The sequence below is a fragment of the Leptodactylus fuscus genome, chromosome 9 (assembly GCF_031893055.1).
Source record: "Leptodactylus fuscus isolate aLepFus1 chromosome 9, aLepFus1.hap2, whole genome shotgun sequence".
Classification (NCBI taxonomy): domain Eukaryota; kingdom Metazoa; phylum Chordata; class Amphibia; order Anura; family Leptodactylidae; genus Leptodactylus; species Leptodactylus fuscus.
The window spans coordinates 32718248-32738435 of record NC_134273.1 but is presented as its reverse complement, the minus strand read 5'-3'; the positions used below and the strand labels follow the sequence as shown (position 1 = coordinate 32738435).

At 42.8% G+C, this 20188-nt stretch overlaps 1 protein-coding gene across 3 annotated transcripts in view; it reads right to left on the bottom strand.

Moving 5' to 3' along the window:
* PHF2 (PHD finger protein 2) overlaps positions 1-20188 on the bottom strand; it is a 186679-nt gene that overhangs the window by 38765 nt on the left and 127726 nt on the right. For all 3 annotated transcript variants that reach the window (XM_075287606.1, XM_075287607.1, XM_075287608.1), the window contains exons 6-16: positions 18651-18837; positions 17759-17921; positions 16946-17033; positions 15266-15372; positions 13783-13874; positions 12871-12960; positions 9937-10344; positions 8801-8923; positions 4579-4697; positions 2563-2741; positions 1-68 (exon numbers count right to left, since the gene is read on the bottom strand). The exon at positions 1-68 is cut by the window's left edge and continues 6 nt beyond it. In XM_075287606.1, the coding sequence (XP_075143707.1) occupies positions 1-68; positions 2563-2741; positions 4579-4697; positions 8801-8923; positions 9937-10344; positions 12871-12960; positions 13783-13874; positions 15266-15372; positions 16946-17033; positions 17759-17921; positions 18651-18837 (1624 nt within the window). The remainder of the gene's footprint in view (positions 69-2562; positions 2742-4578; positions 4698-8800; positions 8924-9936; positions 10345-12870; positions 12961-13782; positions 13875-15265; positions 15373-16945; positions 17034-17758; positions 17922-18650; positions 18838-20188) is intronic.

Genomic DNA, 20188 nt, shown 5'->3' with positions numbered 1-20188 from the left:
CTTCTTCTCCAGGATTTTGGGTTTCTTGGGTAGCACAAGAGGAGGCGTTTCCTTTACATCTGTTAAAACTGGACACATAACCACAACTTAGTTCTGGATACAATCTACTGACACACGTATATACATAAGGAGAAGTATACAGCTTCTTTTTATAGACATGATCACTTCTGCCATCTATACTACAAGATCCCTGATGAATATGTACAATATAGAATATATTAATATGACTTTTCTCATCTGCAGATTATTCACAACAATGCCACATGGCCGGATGTACGGCATCAACAGAACCAAAGCAGGTAATTCACAGTTTCACCACTAGAGGTCGTTGATCCGAGTTTTTGGGCTTTATCTCAAAGTTACACGAGTGAGTGACGAATATAACAAAAGTGGGGAATATTTGCCAAAAAGGACACTCCTCACAATGCGTACAAGTAAGGCTAACAAGTCACACCCCTGCAGTGACATATAAACCAATATGCAATACAATACTGTTGCATGGGGGTTTACATGTCTATGGACTTTATCCTACATTTTACAGCTATGATACATTGATAAAACCAGAGGGGTATGCTGGTATTTAAAGGGTTACTTTCTATTATTTATTATTCCCCAGATACAAATCTGGTTATCTAATGCTACAAATCCTAGCTAATATTGAGTCAATAAATTAAGGAAGGACAGACCCAAATAACTGCTTTGTCCATAGATGCAGCTGCACAGGGTTTGAGGACCCCTTGTGGGCTCTATGCTCACCTCTGGTACCAGGCATCCGCCCCCATGAACCAAACTAAAGAAAGCTGAAAGTAGCAGGGACACTATTAAAGGAAGTCTATCATTGCATATATCGGTTTTCAACCGCACGTTTCCTGCCAGCGCATGCGCAGTCGGCTATGCCATTTCAGGTTCGGGCAGAACCTACTGTTTAGCCCCCGAACACCATATTGATTCGATTACTACGGGAGGGCAGTACGCTCAAGATAGTGGTTGGAGCATGCACAGTCGGCGTTGCCCGTACCCAAAGTGGCAGAGCTGACTGTGCATACACTGGCAGGAAACAGAAGCAGGGAACGTGATGAGTACCATGCATAGGCGGCATGCAGAGGATGACGAGGCTGTGCTCGGAGGACAGACGAATAGAGATGAGCGAACACTAAAATGTTCGAGGTTCGAAATTCGATTCGCTCACTGTTCGAACGGGTTTCGAACCCCATTATAGTCTATGGGGAACATATACTCGTTAAGGGGGAAACCCAAATCCGTGTCTGGAGGGTCACCAAGTCCACTATGACACCCCAGGAAATGATACCAACACCCTGGAATGACACTGGAACAGCAGGGGAAGCATGTCTGGGGGCATAAAAGTCACTTTATTTCATGGAAATCCCTGTCAGCTTGCGATTTTCGCAAACTAACTTTTTCCTATAGGAATGCATTGGCCAGCGCTGATTGGCCAGAGTACGGAAATCGACCAATCAGCGCTGGCTCTGCTGGAGGAGGCGGAGTCTAAGATCGCTCCACACCAGTCTCCATTCAGGTCCGACCTTAGACTCCGCCTCCTCCGGCAGAGCCAACGCTGATTGGCCGAAGGCTGGCCAATGCATTCCTACATCTGATGCCGGTCAGCCCATCTGATATAGCAGAGCCGAGTGTGCCGGTCAGCCCATCTGATATAGCAGAGCCGAGTGTGCATACTCGGCTCTGCTACATCAGATGGGCTGACCGGCATCAGATGTAGGAATGCATTGGCCAGCCTTCGGCCAATCAGCGCTGGCTCTGCCGGAGGAGGCGGAGTCTAAGGTCGGACCTGAATGGAGACTGGTGTGGAGCGATCTTAGAATCCGCCTCCTCCAGCACAGCCAGCGCTGATTGGTCGAGTTCCGTACTCTGGCCAATCAGCGCTGGCCAATGCATTCCTATTGGAAAAAGTTTATGTCACAAAAATCACAATTACACACCCGATAGAGCCCCAAAAAGTTATTTTTAATAACATTCCCCCCTAAATAAAGGTTATCCCTAGCTATCCCTGCCTGTACAGCTATCCCTGTCTCATAGTCACAAAGTTCACATTCTCATATGACCCGGATTTGAAATCCACTATTCGTCTAAAATGGAGGTCACCTGATTTCGGCAGCCAATGACTTTTTCCGATTTTTTTCGATGCCTCCGGTGTCGTAGTTACTGTCCCACCTCCCCTGCGCTGTTATTGGTGCAAAAAAAGCGCCAGGGAAGGTGGGAGGGGAATCAAATTTTTTTGGAGTTTGCCACGTGATGTTCGATTCGAATCGAACACATCGAACAGCCTGATATCCGATCGAACATGTGTTTGATAGAACACTGTTCGCTCATCTCTACAGACGAACACTCCCTACGTTCCTTGAGCATGATTTACATAAACGGAAAAACAGGCATAACTTGAACAGCGGCGAATACATATAAAATAAAAGTAGTTGATGAACAACCTTTATAAAGGCTTATTCCAATGTGGTGTTGGTTAAAAACCAATATATCCAATAATACATCCCTTTATAGCCTGTGCTATGCATCTGTATGACATCTTACATGATAAGTCCCTCTTCGTCGTCGTCTTCTTTCTCCTGATCGGAAATTCGTCTATCTTGAGTTCGCCGTCATCAGAGACGTATTCATACTCATCCCTGATAGGCTTGTTCTTATCTTCTTTGAAATTCTGCAAGGATCCAAAGATGCTGGGACTGTTCTGCGGTTTGATCCCCTTGTGACTGTGAAACATAACCAAGCGTTAGAATAGATCAAAGAAACAAGTCTAAAAAGTGCAACAGAGGGTTAATGACCAGTGACACCCAGAGCTAATAAAACCAGCACGATGTGAGAGTATTCCCTACTCAGTCACCGTCACCTAGCCACCTCTCTTATACGTGCAGACAATAAGGATGCTACAACCTGGAGGCGGCGTAACCTTGTACCCTTCAGCAAAAGCAAAGGCCTATGAAAAAGTGAAGGGATAAAAAGTCAGGTCCCTGCAATGCAAACCGCATTAATACCAGCATATCATCCAATGAGTTCCTGTGCAGATGTCAAGATGATCACCTGGGGCCTCACATCTAACCCCCGCCATTAAAAATGGCTTAAGAGATCGCTAACATTAGAATAGGCCATTAATATCATATCGGTGGGGAGATGGGTCACAGCACTTGGGTGGGCACTGTGACCTTTCTATGTTTTGCATTGGTCCGCCTCGAACATGGCCATCTTAGTAGGGGTAGTGCAGGGTCTTGTAGTATGTGAACAGTGAAAAAGACTAAGCTAAGTGCCCATCATGCCAAACCATCACGGCCCAATAGTGCCATATGAGGGCACATAACCTTCTACTATATTGGAGCAGGAGCTTCAATCCTATGACGTTCATATAAGAAAGCGCACCACCAAGCCATATACATGTACACTATGTGGTCAAAAGTATCCACACACCCCCAAAAACATACGTTTTTCCTATTAGGTGCATTGTGCTGCCACCTACTGCCAGGTACTCCATATCAGCGACCTCAGTAGACATCAGACATCGTGAGAGAGCAGAACGTGGTCAGGTGATTGGATGCCACACATCACGCAGGTCAATGCCAAACGACGCCTCGCGTGGTGTAAGGAGCGTAAACATTGGACAATTGAACAGTAGAAAAAGGTTGTGTGGAGTGACGAATCACGGTACACAATGTGGCAATCCGATGGCAGGGTGTGGGTATGGCGAATGCCCGGTGAACATCATCTGCCAGTGTGTGTAGTGCAAACAATAAAATTTGGAGGCGGTGGTTGTTATGGTGTGGTCATGTTTTTCATGGAGGGGGCTTGCACCCCTTGTTGCTTTGCTTGGCACTATCACAGCACAGGCCTACATTGATGTTTTAAACACCTTCTTGCTTCCCACTGTTGAAGAGCAATTTGGGGATGGCGATTGCATCTTTCAACACGATGGAGCTCCTGTTCATACTGCACGGCCTGTGGCGGAGTGGTTACATGACAATAACATCTCTGTAATGGACTGCCCTGCACAGAGTCCTGACTTGAATCCTATAGAACACCTTTGGGATGTTTTGGAACGCCAACTTCGTGCCAGGCCTCCCCGACCTACATCGATACCTCTCCTCAGTGCAGCACTCCATGAAGAATGGGCTGCCATTCCCCAAGAAACCTTCCAGCACCTGATTGAACGTATGCCTGTGAGAGTGGAAGCTGTCATCAAGGCTAAGGGTGGGCCAACACCATATTGAACTCCAGCATTGCCGATGGAGGGCGCCACCAACTTGTATGTCATTTTCAGCCAGGTGTCCGGATACTTTTGATCACCGTGTATGTCCCTTGGTTGTTAATAGGTTACAGTCCACACTATTAGATCCTTGCTTCCCCGACATCAGGGGACTGTCTGGCAGACTCCATAATAAATTAGACTGTGAATGGATCTTGGTGTCATTGAGAGAAATCTGTCAATTAAAATCCAATATCTTATACAATATCAATAGCGCCTCCTACCTGCTAAGTAATTTATACGTTCATCAGATTTACCGCTGCCTAATAGGAGCGCCAGTACAAGATGTCACATACCTGAATAGCTTCTTGCCAGAGAAGGAGAACTTGAACTTGCTATCCTTAAGAGAGGAAAACGGGCTTTTCTGTATTTTATGCTCTTCTTCCATTTTCAGTAAGGAATCTGGCTTGCTGTTCTGCAATATAAGGAAATAAATGGGTTAATCAGCCTTCCCGCACGTCTACCGGTCAATATCCCACCTCGCTTAGTATCATGTAAATTGTTATCTGTTCTGATACATTTGCACCTTTTTATACCTGGCTGTAAATATCCAGTAGTTAATGCATGGCAGCGGATATGACAAAGCTTACCTCCGCCTGTATTATCACAATGGCTATATACAGTTGTCGCCATGTACAGTTACGGGAACGTAATGAGCTCATTTTTTATTTTTAGCACAAAACCACATAAGAGAATGGGAGTCATTTAGGAAAGGTAAGAAAAAAAACTGCAATTCAGATCCTGTTTTTTGCAGATCCCTGTGGCTGACTATCTGCTGGGGAGAAGACTGTGTACGAGATATGGATAAGAGTTCCCAGTAAATGTAATAATGCTCTCGGATTTAGACCGCTTATAACTAGACTTGATAGGTCAATTTATCACACAGAACATTCCCTATCCACCGGATGTTCGAGTATTAGGGCTCCATTCACACAAGGAACCTCATTCTTGTAACCAGATACTAATCCCCAGTCCACAGGATAAGGAAAAAGTGCTATTAAAGGGATTCTATCATTTTTTTTCTGCCTACCACGTCGGAATAGCCTTAAGAAAGGTTACTCTTCTCCTACCTTTAGATGTCTTCTCCGGGTCGCCATTAAGTAGAAATCCCTGTTTTCGTCGGTATGCAAATTAGTTCTCTCACAGCACTGGGGGCGTCGCTAATGCTGCAAGAGAAATCTCCAGTGCCGCCTTCATCTTTGTCTGGAACGACCTCTCTTCGCGACTTCTTCCAGAGCTGGGTTCAAACTTCTAGGCCTCGGGCAAAGCCGACTACGCATGCACAGTTTGAACCCAGTGCCGGAAGAAGACGCAGAAAGAGGCCGTTCCAGACGAAGATGGAAGCGGCGCTAGAGAGTTCTCTTGCAGCTGTTTGAGGCTGAGTCCCGCCCCCAGTGTTGCTAGAGAACTCATTTGCATACCAATGAAAACCGGGATTTCTACCGAATGACGGCGCTGAGAAGACCTCTAAAGGTAGGAGAAGAATAGCTTTTGTTAAGGCTATTCTGATGTGGTAGACAGAAAAAAATACAATTTTAATGATAGAATCCCTTCAAAGGGGTTTTTATGCACCCCTTCCCCCCATGCAGAGGTCGGGCTGCTGCACTGTTCCTATTACTTGATGCTTCTCATCCACTCACAGCTTCCTGCACCCAATGGAAGCTGCAATAGCTGATCTGGGCAGGGTCAAATTTCCACAGATTATATACTGAGGACCTATCCTTTAAAGGTTGCAACTCCTACCTCAACCACCGGGTGGTTACACATAGACACGTATAGCATATCACATCATGACACAATATCACAATAAAAATCTGGTCATCTCATGACTTAAGTGAACATGTCCAGCCAGGACAGGTAAGGAGTGACAGCTTCGTACATCCTAGTGCTGAACAATTTATACTTCTGGTGCGCAGTGACGGGACATCAATGAGTTCGAGGAGGTTACTGTACATTCATTTTCCTCCTATCACTTGGAAGCTGTGCTCAACCCTTTAGCTCTTATAGAGGGTAAAAGGGCTGCGGTGATACAATAACGCCGTATTACATAGTTAAACACACAATGAACACCTCGATCTAACAAGTAAAAATGGTTCTTGGCATTCTCTTAAAATAAAAAAGATCAAATCTATTTGATGATAATCCTCCTTAACAGCCCGAGCACCGAGGATCTTTAGAAAGACCATAATTGGGTATGATTTTTTTTCTGTGACTAATACGTTTCATTTCTTAGCTTCCTTTCACTTCACGTAGATCTCTTCGCTATGATAGCACAAAAGAAAACAGTTCCCACAAGTGATAATTACATGTAATTACCAGATACAATGTTGCCGAGAAGTAAAATTACTGGTTTGGATTTAATGTAAAGGCATAGGTTGCTTACCAGACCGACCAGTAAAATGCAATATAATGGTTAAAATAGAAATTGGGGTTTTATTTTTTCTTTTGTCTTTTGGAAATATGAAATAAATTATAAAATAAAAAAAATTATAAAAAAACCCCAGGAAAATTAAAAAAAACCAAAAAAAACAAAACCCTACTGTAAAGGAGATGCTAAAATTACGCCTTCAATAAGGGTTTCCTGCTGGTACGGACTAGGACGGCTTTTGTCGATGTCTATGCGCTAATATATAGTCCGTCTCTGATGTCACTAGGCAACGGCTGACATTAGTTTTAAGCGCATTCAGTTCTCTCTTTTAGGGTTTATCCACACAACGGGACTGTGTACGCGACCATGAAAGGGTCTTAGGATATGAGAGATTTGGCACTTAAAGGGAGTCTATCACTAGAGTACCTCATGGCTTAATAAGACTCCACACACCTAAATGGTGGTCTCTCCCTATGGAGTGACGATATCCCCCCTACCCAAGAATACCCTTATTAACTAAATACACGTAGGAATATCCTTAAGAAAGGCTATTCATCTCTTATCTTTATTACTCTGATTTGTTCCACCGTTCCTAAGAAATGTCTTCTTTCTTCCTTATGTAAATGAGTTTTCAGACAGCACTGAGGGCGTCCCCTGTACTGTCTGAAAACTCTCCAGCGACGCCTCCATCTTGTTCTCTGGATCACCTCTTCTCTCGTGCTCCCATGGGGTCTTCCTCCAAAAGCGCTCACTGCGCATGCCCGTCGGCCATTTCCTGTGGCCTCTTCTGTTCGGCCACAGGAAAATGGTCGACTGCCCATGTCCGTTGGCCATTTTCCTGTAGCCAAATTGAAGAGACCACAGGAAAATGGCCGACGGACATGAGTAGTTGGTGCTTTTGGAGGAAGACCCGATGGGAGCGTGAGAGAAGAGGTGGTCCGGAGCACAAGATGGAGGAGTCGCTGGAGAGTTTTCAGACAGTACAGTACTCATCTGTGGAGCGCGGTTCTTTCTTACTGATTTTCCATTATTGGATCCAGTACTGGTCTTACATTACAGTCAGACAGTACAGGGGACACCCCCAGTGCTGTTTCAGGGCAAGGGAACACCCCCAGTGCTGTCTGAAAACTCATTTAGATAAGGAAGAAAGAAGATATTTGTTATGAATGGCAGCGCAAGTCAGAATAATAAAGGTAAGGGAAGAATGGCCTTTCTTAAGGCTATTCCTACTTGTATTTAGTTAAAAAGGGTATTCTAATGAGAGACTCCCTTTAAACCCTCATGAAATCCATTGTCGTCTGAAGTAAGTAAATGGGATACAGATTTCTCCACGTCTACCAATTTCAATTAATATTCTAGTTTCAAATCTAGTTTGCAATTCAGAAGTCAACCTCTGATCGACATCTTGTGACAGAATATCACTAAATCTTGTTAATTTGATAAGCTGATGATGTCATGACACGCATATCTGGATATGTAAGGACAAAAAGAAAGGTGGGGAGGACACATTTGTATTTTATGCACCATTCACATGTGGAATAATAACCATGTTCTTTTCACATATTTGCATGGAAAATATAAGGCATAGACCCTGCTGAATGACAATGGGGCTGATCCCTGGATGGATGTGATGACGCATCCACAGCAGAAATCTGAAAACTGTGGATTTCTACATGAGACTGTTCAAAAAATTAACTCTGATTTTCCTAAATCAAATTGCGCAAGTGTGAAAAGAGGGAGATAAAAAATAAAAGTGAGTGAGTTGACTGTTTAAAAAGACATGGCCGTTTACTTCCACAAACAGTGCCACACCTGTCCACAGGTTGTGCGTGGTATTGCATCTCAACCATATTCGCTTCAATGGAGCTGAGGTGTAAACAATGACACAATCCCTGTACAGAATTGCTGTTTTTAGAAGAAATGAACCATGGTAGCACCTGCACAGCTATAGTAAAATGTCACCCTGGCCTTTGGTAAACTGCCCAAAAACAACCCAAAACACCAACTTCACAGCAGTGACGTTATAGTAGGGTTTAATATTACAAAGATAGGATGGAAAATGAAGACAATTCCCTGAGTCTCGATGGTCACCAGTTGTATAGAGCTCAGTCTCTCTCATATTGTCCTAAGGGCTAGTAAATATATCATACCTTGTATTTCCACTTTGCTTCTGTCTTGATTTTATTCTGCTCTCGGATCTCAAACTTCTCAATGTCATTGTTCTGTTTAGTTGTTTCCTCTTTGCTCGGGACATTTATCTCTTCTTTAGGTGTCTGGAAAAGAGAAAAATCATTATCTAATAGAAAGGAGAAAATGTGATTTATAGCATGTAATACCGTATTCAGTTGTGGCCGAATCATAACCAGCAAGTACTTTACCAGGTGTGTAGGGGCCACCAGTAAGGCCGGAGGTGGCGTCCTGTTTAGATTTAATTTGTTTAATGTGTTCCTGCATTTGTTATAAGTAAAAGTGACCGAGATGTGACCATGATCTAAGTGATAAATGCACAGATGTAGCTTTTTGTGTCTATTTTTCTCTTTAAGTAACTCTATCTCATAACTATCCAACTCTATTGTTTTATCTATCTATCTATCTATCTATCTATCTATCATCTATCTATCTATCTATCCATCCATTTCATATCTGTCCATCTGATATCTAATCCTCTATCTAATCATAAATGACTGTTATCTATGTCATATCCATATCTATCTATCTATCTATCTATCTATCTATCTATCTATCTATCTATCTATCTCATTTGATTACATGGACTGAGGATATTTCAGCTTCATCCTGGGGGCTTAGCACCTTTCTCCTAGAGAGGGATTTGCAGACAGGGGGCTCTCCTGGACTATTTTTCTCTATCAGTCTATCTATACATCCATCTGTCTATGCGTCCATCTATCCCTCTCTACATAAACGGCCATGCCCTGCAAACAATAGAGAATGCTTGTTGTGGATTTTCTATATACTGTATTGTGAGACGCTCTCCTGTCACCTAACCAGAAGTACCAGTTCTCCTTTAAGATACCCAACTGATGTAGAAGGATTTCCAATGTCCCATGCTTGTTGTTTCTGTCACTTGTACTGTAGCCTGTAATCTTATCGTTCCCTGATATGGTATAGGATGGATACAGATAACAGACACTACCACCCCAGTCTCCTAGGCATAAGGAATGGTATACAAACCAAGTGCTAATATCATTTACTAAAGCTCTAACTCATCTGCTGTTTTCAGCTTCAGCATGGCAAGTACACGACTATAACCCGCAGGTCCGCTCACCGTCCCCTTCTTTGGTGTGTCGACTTTAATGAGAGCATCCTTCGTGTGGGCCTCTAGTACATCGAGGTCCGGCGAGTCCGGAGCTGAAGATGGTGGATCTTTGACCTTCTTTGTTTTCTTTTTTCCTCCCTCTTTATTTTTAGGTGGCTTTGGAGGTTTGGGGGTTTTAGGAGTTTTAGGCGGTTTGGCACCTTTAGGAGGTTTTGTCTCTTTGGGGGGTTTAGGCGGTTTTGGAGGCTTGGGTAACTTTTCACTCTTAGGAGTCTTTTTTTTCACAACTTTTTCCATTGGTGGAGGGGAGTCTGGCACAGGTGAGGGAGGTTCTTCTTTCCCGATTTTCTCTGGTATACTATTCCCTTCTGGAATTGGGTTGGCACTGATGTCTGTTTTGTTGACTTTCGATGCGTTCTACATAGAGGATAAAAATGGTTATTAGTTCACTTCTAAACCCAGTCATACATGTTACATGCGGTTTAGACTTCAACAATTTTGGGGAAAACAATGAACACCAGAGGCGTCTGGTATATGACTATACCGGTATGGCAGCTAAAGAGGTTACCTATTCAGAATCTGCAGATCACATGGGATGCCTTCCAGCAGACCCTGGTCCCTCACGTGGCTTACAAAAAGGACAGAGCCAACCATTGGGGGGCAAGGCTACCAGGAGTAATAGGAAGCTTGCCATAATGGGACGTGGCCATGTGACAGATACCATATAGTGTATCATGCTTGGCCAATCCCCTCCAGCAGTGAGCACTGTGTAGCCCCAGTCTTACATTAGGTTCACCGCTGCGTCAGAGGACCAGAACAACGGACAAATGGACTGCTAAAATAGCAGACAAATACGGAGCCTGATGGACCCCACTGACTATAATGGGGTCCGTATGGTTTGTGTTAAAAGTCATGCGTGAAGAACTTTTTCATCCAGAGCAAATGTGAATGTAGCTGTAAGAAGCATTGTAGATAATAATGTGCATTAATTGTATAAAAAGTTGTACTATTTTACTTTCATATTTCAATACCTGTGCGTACTGTCATACACATGCAATGAAATCTTCATGATTTACTACCATAAGATAGAAATCGGTCGTAGTCATGTGATGGACGCACGGGTGTATGGCTTGTTACAGTAACAGCTATTAAAGCTGTCAAAACAATGAAGAATTGAGACAAAGTATATTGGGACCTGCGTAACTTCACATCGTACAACGAATGAGATTTATTTGCGGAAAACGTGAGACCCCTCAGAAGTTGACACTCTACATTGTACATACTGAACGTTTCATGAAAACCAAAGAACAGATGGAAAATGAATTATTAAGAAATGTATTCTGTAATTGGGTTACTTATCTCGGCTTCCATCAGGTTTAATGTGAGAGGACTTGTAACAATGTTATGCATGGGGACAAACAGATTGCGCAATTGTAGAAGGGGACTTTTAAGAGAATGAAGGCTGCCAGTGCCCCAGTAAGACAATGTAACCAAGCTGAATATTTTAGTAGATGCTACGAAGCATCTCAGAATGAAACATCTGACATATCACTTACATGGTATGGAAATATTTTATTTCTTAAAGAGGACCTTTCATCATCTCCAAGAAGGTCCATTCTTTACATGATTTAGTAGCCACTGCTTCAATGATTCTGGCACAGTTAAGATTTTATCTCTAGCCCCGAGCATTCCCCTAGCAATCAATGCTGTTATGTTGTGGTGCCTGATATGCTATTTAGGCTCTGTACTGTCAGGAGGGTGGAGTCAGGTAGGAGCAGACAAGGGGTGTGATTCTGAGCTCTGACACTGGCTGCCTCTGATTGGAGCTCTGAGCCACACCCCCTGCCTGACACCGCCCACCTGACATTACAGGCACCATAACTAACTGTGCTTGTTACTCGGGAATGGTGGGGGCTAGAGAGAAAATCCCAACTGTGCCGGAGTCAGTGGAGCAGCGCCTCTTAACAGATGCTAAGAACTAGAATTGGTGGAGATGGTGAAAAGTCCTCTATAAAGGGGTTTTCCAGGACTAAGATATTAATATCCTTAGGCTAGGGAATCAATATCAGATCAGCAGGAGTCAATATTTCCACTAAACAGCAGTTTGATGATACTGCCGCATTTGGACAAGTGCTGCAGCCCCCTTACTACTTGCCTAATACAGCACGATACACTGAACAATGGCTGCGCTTAGTATTGCAGCTCAACCATATTCATTTGAATGAACCTAAGCTGCAAACAGGCCTTGTGACTAATGAACAGGACGCCACATGGCCTGTGAAGAGGAAGTGGCCCTCAGCACAGCGTTACTGTCACTTTCATCAGCTGATCTATGGGAGTCCTGGGTATCAGACTGACACCTATCCTAAGGACAGCTCATTAATATTTTAGTCCTGTTAGTGTCAAATCTGTGAAAACCCCTAAAAGTGAATTGCAATATTTTACTTAAACATGTGAAAAGTGCTGGATAGGTCTGTTAATAAGTCAGCAATATCAGATCAGTGGGATCCAACACATCACCTATGAGAAGAGACTGCAGCCTGGACGAGTACAGTGGAATACAATGCAAAGTGCCATAAATTGTGAAGGGGCTTTATTTAGTATTGGTCCCATTCAGGCAGCTGTATCAGCTGACCGATGGAGCTGTTAGAAGATGGACCTGCTCCGATCTGATATTGATGACATCTGTCCTAAGGATAGGATGTCAATATCAAAATTTTGTTAAACCCTTAACAGTGCATTTTTTTCTATAACGCGTTCAAATGTGGCAGATATGTTTTCGTACTCGTCTGATTCATGTGAATGGAACTTGCAGAAATACACGTACGTGATTTACAGAAATTTCTGCAACAAGTTTGTGAACTTTCTGTATTAAAGCAACAGAAAGCTCTCAGTCTCCTTAATATGCCTCTCCGGTTTAGTCAAGAGACCCTTAAGACCCACCTCTGTTAACCGGATTTCTTTGGCGAGGTCCTTGATAAGCTGTGAGGGTTTGAAATGTTCTGGAAGTTCATCTTCATGTTCTAATAGAGCCTGAAAGAGACAAGGCTGAGATGTTACCACCGGGAGACACAACAGAATACTACCCGACTTAAAGGCGCCGTAGAGATATTAAAGGAAAACTCCCATCTTAGAACCTTATGGAATATTACTAGGAGATGCCATAACATTGTGATTCGTGGGATTTGACCTCAAGGACCCCTTCCAATTCCGAAGGTTTCTTTCCTGTGTTGCAATTCGGTGGACAGCAGGAGGCCATGAGCGCAGCTGCGGAGGGCAAATCTCCCCATCAGTATAGGTATCTGTGATGTTAGGAGTCCTTACCCCAGTGACATACTGTCCTGAACAGATTATAATATGGAACAGTATGTTTCTGGGAGGCAGGTATATGTACATGTGCTAAGAGGCCTTACCAAGTGCTGTCTATAGTGGTAACACCTTAGGTTGTAGGCAGGCTTTACAGCCCCCTGAGGTTCTGGGGCCTGGTGGTGATTGCCACCTCTGGACCAACTATAGCTATGTCCCTGACTAAGTCATCTTCATGAATCAATAATCCCTTTAAACCTTTATATATAGACAACATTTGCAATAAAACAGCCAAGCGGGGGCGCTACCACCCCTCCATTCAAGAGCCTTAAACAGTGGCCGCAATCTGCCTATATCTTAGTCATTGTCCCACCAGTCAGATCAACAGAGATCATATATTTATCACCAATCTTATGGAGAGGGGGTAAATATTTCTTTGGCATAACCCCTAGGGAGGAAAAGGGGACATGACTTTTTTTTTTTCTTTTAAGGAAGCAAAGTATACAAACATTCTTTGAATTTGTGAAGAAATAAGGGACAATAACTTACATGTTTTTTCGTCCATGATCTAAAAGCTCCATTCAGAATTTTGGCCCCTTGGACAAGGTGAGGCGCTGGTTGCTTCCCCGCCTTATGTAATGCTAGAGAAACACAACGCATACAATTAATATAGTCATTTATAGACTTTCAGGAATGAGATATGTTCATGTCATTTGTGTGTATAAAAGACAGGCATACTGAAGTCAGTCAGAGACATAGAAGAACACTACCAAGAACCTGCAGGATATTTTACTATAGAGGAGAAGACGCATTCTGCCTCCTATTTGCTAGTAAATTTAAGCCTGTCCCTCACCACAGACATCACTGGCCTGCAAAAGGTATTACATTCTAGGCAGGAAACGAAATTCAGAACTGTCCACTTTGTGGCTATAATTAGATAGTAAACTTTATGCACGTACCACAGGCAGATCATTCATGATAACAGCATTATATGTAAAAAGAAATAAAATAATAAAATTACATTTCATCTGGCTACAGTAGTATGTAAGTTTAATGTACGGTTTCGTGTATAGTGCTGCAGTAATACATGATGAGGTGAGAACCGACATCGCATTTTGTGTGGCACCTTGATAAAAAAAAAATCTACTTGTTTTTTAAATAGAAAATTTTTATATATATATATATATATATATATATGTGGGAAAAGTCAAAGAGAAATGAATATATAGGGAGATGAATGCTTAGTGTGGTAAATACTTTCTATAGGGTTCCACCAGACTTTCTGCTTATTACTATGTTCAAGTTGTGAATGTTGCGTAGTAACAGGCACAGGAGACAGTGAGTGACTACTCTGCAATCCCCTGTTCCTGGGGAGATTAGAATACTTAGCCACTATTTTGGAGACGCATTCATGGCCGACTACAAACCATCTATTACATCAAGGACAGTTTGTAAATATAGGGGAGTTTTGGTGGGTGATGCCTGAGGTGGTTGTCTAGGTTGCTATAATATTGTATGAGTTCATATTAGTATTCTGGGAAATAAATCCATATTGTTTAGAAATATTTTGACATTCCCTAATTTTTTGGAAATTGATTCTGGACATTTATAAAAAAAAAAAAAAAAAAAAAAAAAACATAGGCTGGTCCACCAGATGGATAGAATCTATCTATCTATCTATCTATCTATCTATCTATCTATCTCCTATCTATCTATCTATCTATCTATCTATCTATCTATCTATCTATCATCTTTCTATCTATCTATCTATCTATCTATCTATCTATCTATCTATCTATCTCCTATCTATCTATCTATCTATCTATCTATCTCCTATCTATCTCCTATCTATCTATCTATCTATCTATCTATCTATCTATCTATCTATCTATCTAGGACAAGCTGCAGCCAGTACTGATGGTCAATGGCTCTGTGCAGTGGCTAGAGGAATGTCAGGTAAGTAATACCGGGTAGGTTATTTTTATTACCTTTTATTACAGTTTTTCTAATATAATCCCAATACATCACATACCTTTGAACTTCTCCAGTAGGTGTCTTCCCACGTACCAACAAGCGGTCTCATAATTTGGGAATTGGGTTAAGCTGACAATCTTCAATCTCTTTTCTACCTCGTATGCCCTGTGGGATAACAAAAAAAAAATCAAAAAGTCAGGAAGATCCAGTATGGTCATTGTAATATTCAAGAAAATATGGGGCCACAGATCGGTGACTATCTTGCATTAATGACTCTGAGATCAATGGTTGATTGGGACGTACCATCTGACAACCCCTTTTGTAAGAATATTTTCACTGACAACCAGGCTGTCTCATAGCTCTTGCTATCGTACCTTTTAAGCCTCATAAAGAAGTAAAGTAGTGAAGCTGTATGGTATATATTTTTCATGTACAACCTTAGTTTACTATAATATTATGTGCTGGATAGCTGTATACCGATACACTTGTCCTATGATGGACGTGTACTCCGGGCATATGTGTTAAAGGTAGGCTCTGATAAAACCTAACTTGGATTTACATTTAGCTGTTATTGTGAGGACTGATGGGATTGTCAGTCTTCGAAACCCCTTTAACGCCCCCTATCTAAGATATTGATGACTTATTCATAGGATGGGTGATCAATATCAGATTGGTAGGGGATACCCAGCACCCCCGCTGATCAGCTGATAGGCGTTAGGGACACGTGCTGTGCCCTCTTCATTACATACAGAACACAGCACAATGGCTGTTCTTGGTATTGCAAGTCATCCCTTCTCCCCTTGAATAAGATTGAGCTGCGCATAAACCATGTGAACAATAGATGTGACATCACATGGCCTCTGAAATAGATGCGACACTCACCAGGGTGCCACTGTCACACTAATCAGCTGATCTGGGTGTTGAATCCCGACCAATCAGATACTAATATCCTACCCTAAGGCTAGATCACAGATATTTAAATCCCAGAAAACCCCTTTAAGATAAGTGAATATCTGCAACAGAGTGGCTTAGCCTCTAAAATCTGGGATACGAAGTCAACCCTGTGATACATTCTCTGCTGTATACTTGTATACCTATAGCGGTATTATAACGATCCACTGAAAAAATTGCTTCCCATTCATTTTGATGGGAGGCGAAAAAAAAAATCTGCTAGTGAATGAAAGATTTCGCCTGAACTTTGAATGGGAATAGGAAATCATTCTGCAGAGGGCAGGGAAGTTTCCGTGATGGAATTTGCATGGCGGGTCCCTCACAAAAATCTGCCAAGTGACGCTAGGTTCACACCTGCGTTCTGGTCTCCGTTCTGTGCTTTCCGTCTTCTGCATGCAAGAAGACGGAAACCACAGACCGGGTCCGGCCGTGAGCGGCGGTGAGCGTTTTATGCTCTCCGCCGTGAAACCATTTTTTAAAATCTGGACACAGAGTACTGCATGTCCGACTCTGTGTCCGGATTAAAAAACCCGGTTTCGCGACGGAGAGCGCAAAACGCTCACCGCCGCTCACGGCCAGACAGCTTTCTCACCCATTCAAATGAATGGGTATGAAAGCGTCCTGCAGGTTTCCGTCTCCTGCCCCTGTTTTGTGCAGGAAACGGAAACCTGCAGAACGGAGACCGGGCGCAGATGTGAACGAGCCCTGAACTTGCCCTGAAACGCCTTCTAATGTATTTATATTGAAGAGACGTAGACTTAAGCTCCATTGTAGGAGAGAACTATACCTCATCTGCATTTCCACACTCAGGCTGTGAAGGAAGTGACCGGAAAACGCTAAACAGTCCACGGGAGTCAATGTTGCGTAGACCCACCCTGCAACAGAGAAGGGAGTTCATTAGTAACAGTATTCTATTACCATACAGCAGTGTTTCTCAAATTGTGCTCCGCGATATGGCGATAATAAACGGTTAAAAAAGAGATGGATGTGAAGGGTTTCAAAATTAAAATACTGGTTCACAGGCACTCCTAATATTCTACTTGCGCGGCATTACGGTCTATTCGGCGAATATATGAGGCCGGTGGATTAACGCTTCACGGTCAGACGGCACTTCCAAACTGGTCCCAGACTGCCTTTTCTGGCTTAATATGCCGGTCTCGTATATTCGCCAAACAAATTGTACCTACGGACGGAAGTGCTTTAGCTATCTTTCACGCTCATAATGTGTGGTCACTCGACTGCTGCGTCAGTTTAGTTTGCGCGTATTTTCAGTTATTCGCCACATATTATTAGAAAAACTTTCCTAATTTGGTTGTTCCATGCTCCCTTTCTGTCCTGAATAGTGCTCCGCAACTCGAAAAGTTTGGGAAACGCCGTCATACAGAATCTTACAATGTGGCGATCCCTTTAGATGTTGCATTATGGCGGTATTGTTCATAGTACAGTGTTATTGGAAGGCACCGTATAGTTTCATACATCTCTGTGCACAGGTGAGGATGGAGCTTAAAGCACAATTGGTTAAAACGACAGATTTTAGCATAAACACCCAACTATTTTATGCTTATATGACTGCACTCCACAGCACCCCGCGAAGTCTCACCTGATGGAATGAAGAGGGTCTGCCCCTGTTTAACTGTGCACTTGTAACATTTGTCTACTTGATCTGCAAAGAACATCTCGTAGTGATTGGCTGCTGATCGCCAGCGCTCATAGAGAGAGAGGTTTGCCGAAGCCGGTCTGATCAGATAAAAGATTTTTTCCCCCTGAAAAATAGAAACAAACATTTCAACGGCCCAATCCTTTTGTTCTCAAGGAGATAAGTCTCTGCTACTGGTCCATATGCCTAGGCCACTCTTTTATTACGAAGAGCGAAGTAACGCAAAGAGTAGCTCTGAGTCTGGAGGACTCAACGTGACAAGGTACTACATGGTTAACCTTTCAATTGAACTGGTGCCATGTACTGGCCCCCCTGGCAATAACGATGATGATGGTCAATAGCAGTACTATAATGGTTACCACTAGAGATGAGCGAGTACTATTCGAAGCGGTAGTTTCAAATAGCACGCTCCCATACGAATGAATGGACGCAGCTGGGGCCGGCGTCCTGTCGCTTAATCCCCTGCGCACCGGCCGCTCCCATTCATTGCTATGAGAGTGTGCTATTCGAAACTGCTGTTTCGAATAGTACTCGCTCATCTCTAGTTACCACTCAACTCAGGTTCCTGCCTAGCTATGAAATCGCGCACCCAACTTTCCCATGCTGGTACATTTCATAGTCAAGAGACTATCTGATGTTCGATCACAGCATCAAATCTGTATATTACTGATCTGTATTCAGAACACATGAAACGACAGAAGTCAATATAATAAATCTGCATACATTGACATTTGTTATTCCAGTGCAATAATGTACAGTACTAAATATTATGGAGGAACAGCAAAGTAAAACATACGGGGAAAAAAGCGATAAAATCCCGAGTGCGGTGACTTACTTTAAGCACATGGTACCAGGCCGAGGCGCCTCCCGAGTCTATGTGGAAGTCGGTGTAACTGTCTTTTACGCATATCAAACAATACTTGTTGACTTTTGGTTTTGCTAGGAGAGCGTCATCAGGCCAATGGTTGTCCACCCACGAGAGCTTCTTAACAATCTCTGGAGACTCCACAAAGCTGGACATTCTGTAGACAAGACTTCAAGTTACAACTCTGGACATTCTTGAACATATACTGTACATTTATTTAATACATATTAATATTCTACATATCCTATAAGACGCAGGCTGTATTATTTAATGTGACCTCCAACTAATTCTGATGGATCATTGTGTGAGGTGAGAAGATACGGGCGGATGATCAACAGAACAAATAAGGATCTGGTTCATTTTTGGCCTCCATGCTCCTTCACCTTTTGACTCACAAGTAGATATATTGTAGTAAACGGGAAATATCCATCTACAGACTTAGGGATATGAAAATCTCAGAGCTATTAGTTAAAGGTGCAGAGAGGCCCCTCGAAGGTGGTCACAAATCTTTACCAATGACATCTTATGCCAAGTGTCAGGTCACATAAACATTCCCTTTAAAACAAATGTATTTTGTTTCCCTTCTGGCAGCTGACTATATAGTCCCCTTTTATTCCCCCTGCAGAAAGAGTCTTCTCAACTATATGTCCATGAGATTCCAGGGGCTCTGCTCCATCCCTGGGCAAAAAGTTATTGGCGAGTGTGACTGAGCATGTGCGTCCACCAGCACTCAGCCCATTAGGTGGACATGCACATGTCATAGTGCTCAGAATGCCTGGTAGTACTACACTATGCAAAGAAATGGCATAACCCTTTAATGGGTAAGAAGTTACCATGTTAGGGTACATTCACATTTGCAATGACTTTTAGAGCTTTTCCATCCATGAATTTAGACAGACTCTGCACCAAACGGATATCAACGCAGATGTGAACACAGCCTTAACGGCAGATATCGGTGTTTATTTTATTAATTGAGGTTTAATGATGGGTTGACCCCTTTTAGAAAGGTCCTGGTTGGAAATGTCCATTTACCTTGCATATCATGGCACTAAATGCTAAACAAAAGTGCCATGTCTCAGATGTAGCAGAGCTGAAGTTGTTGTCTAACGGTTTATTGTACATAACATAATACAGTTGAGGTTTTGTTCACATTTGCGTCAGTCCCTGTATGAGAGACTCCATCGCAGATTCTGCCAAAAATTGGAGGAGAGAAAAGACCTACAGTCTACAGGGTACACGGGTAACCAGTTTTAGTGGGCGAGGTCTCCGTTGTTTGGGTGGGCAAGTGTGACCTTAGCCTGATATATCAAATCGTGGTAGTGCATAGATGTGCTTAGATGTAGCAGAGCTGAACTTGTCTATTGCAATATAACACAGCTGATTTCTGGCACTCCCATGCCTTAGAGCTCTGCTTCTTGCTTCATGTGATGACCGATAAGAATTAGTTCTATTAATCTGAACATCTATCAGTTATATTTTGTAAAGTTTCTTGTAGTCACAGCAAGGTA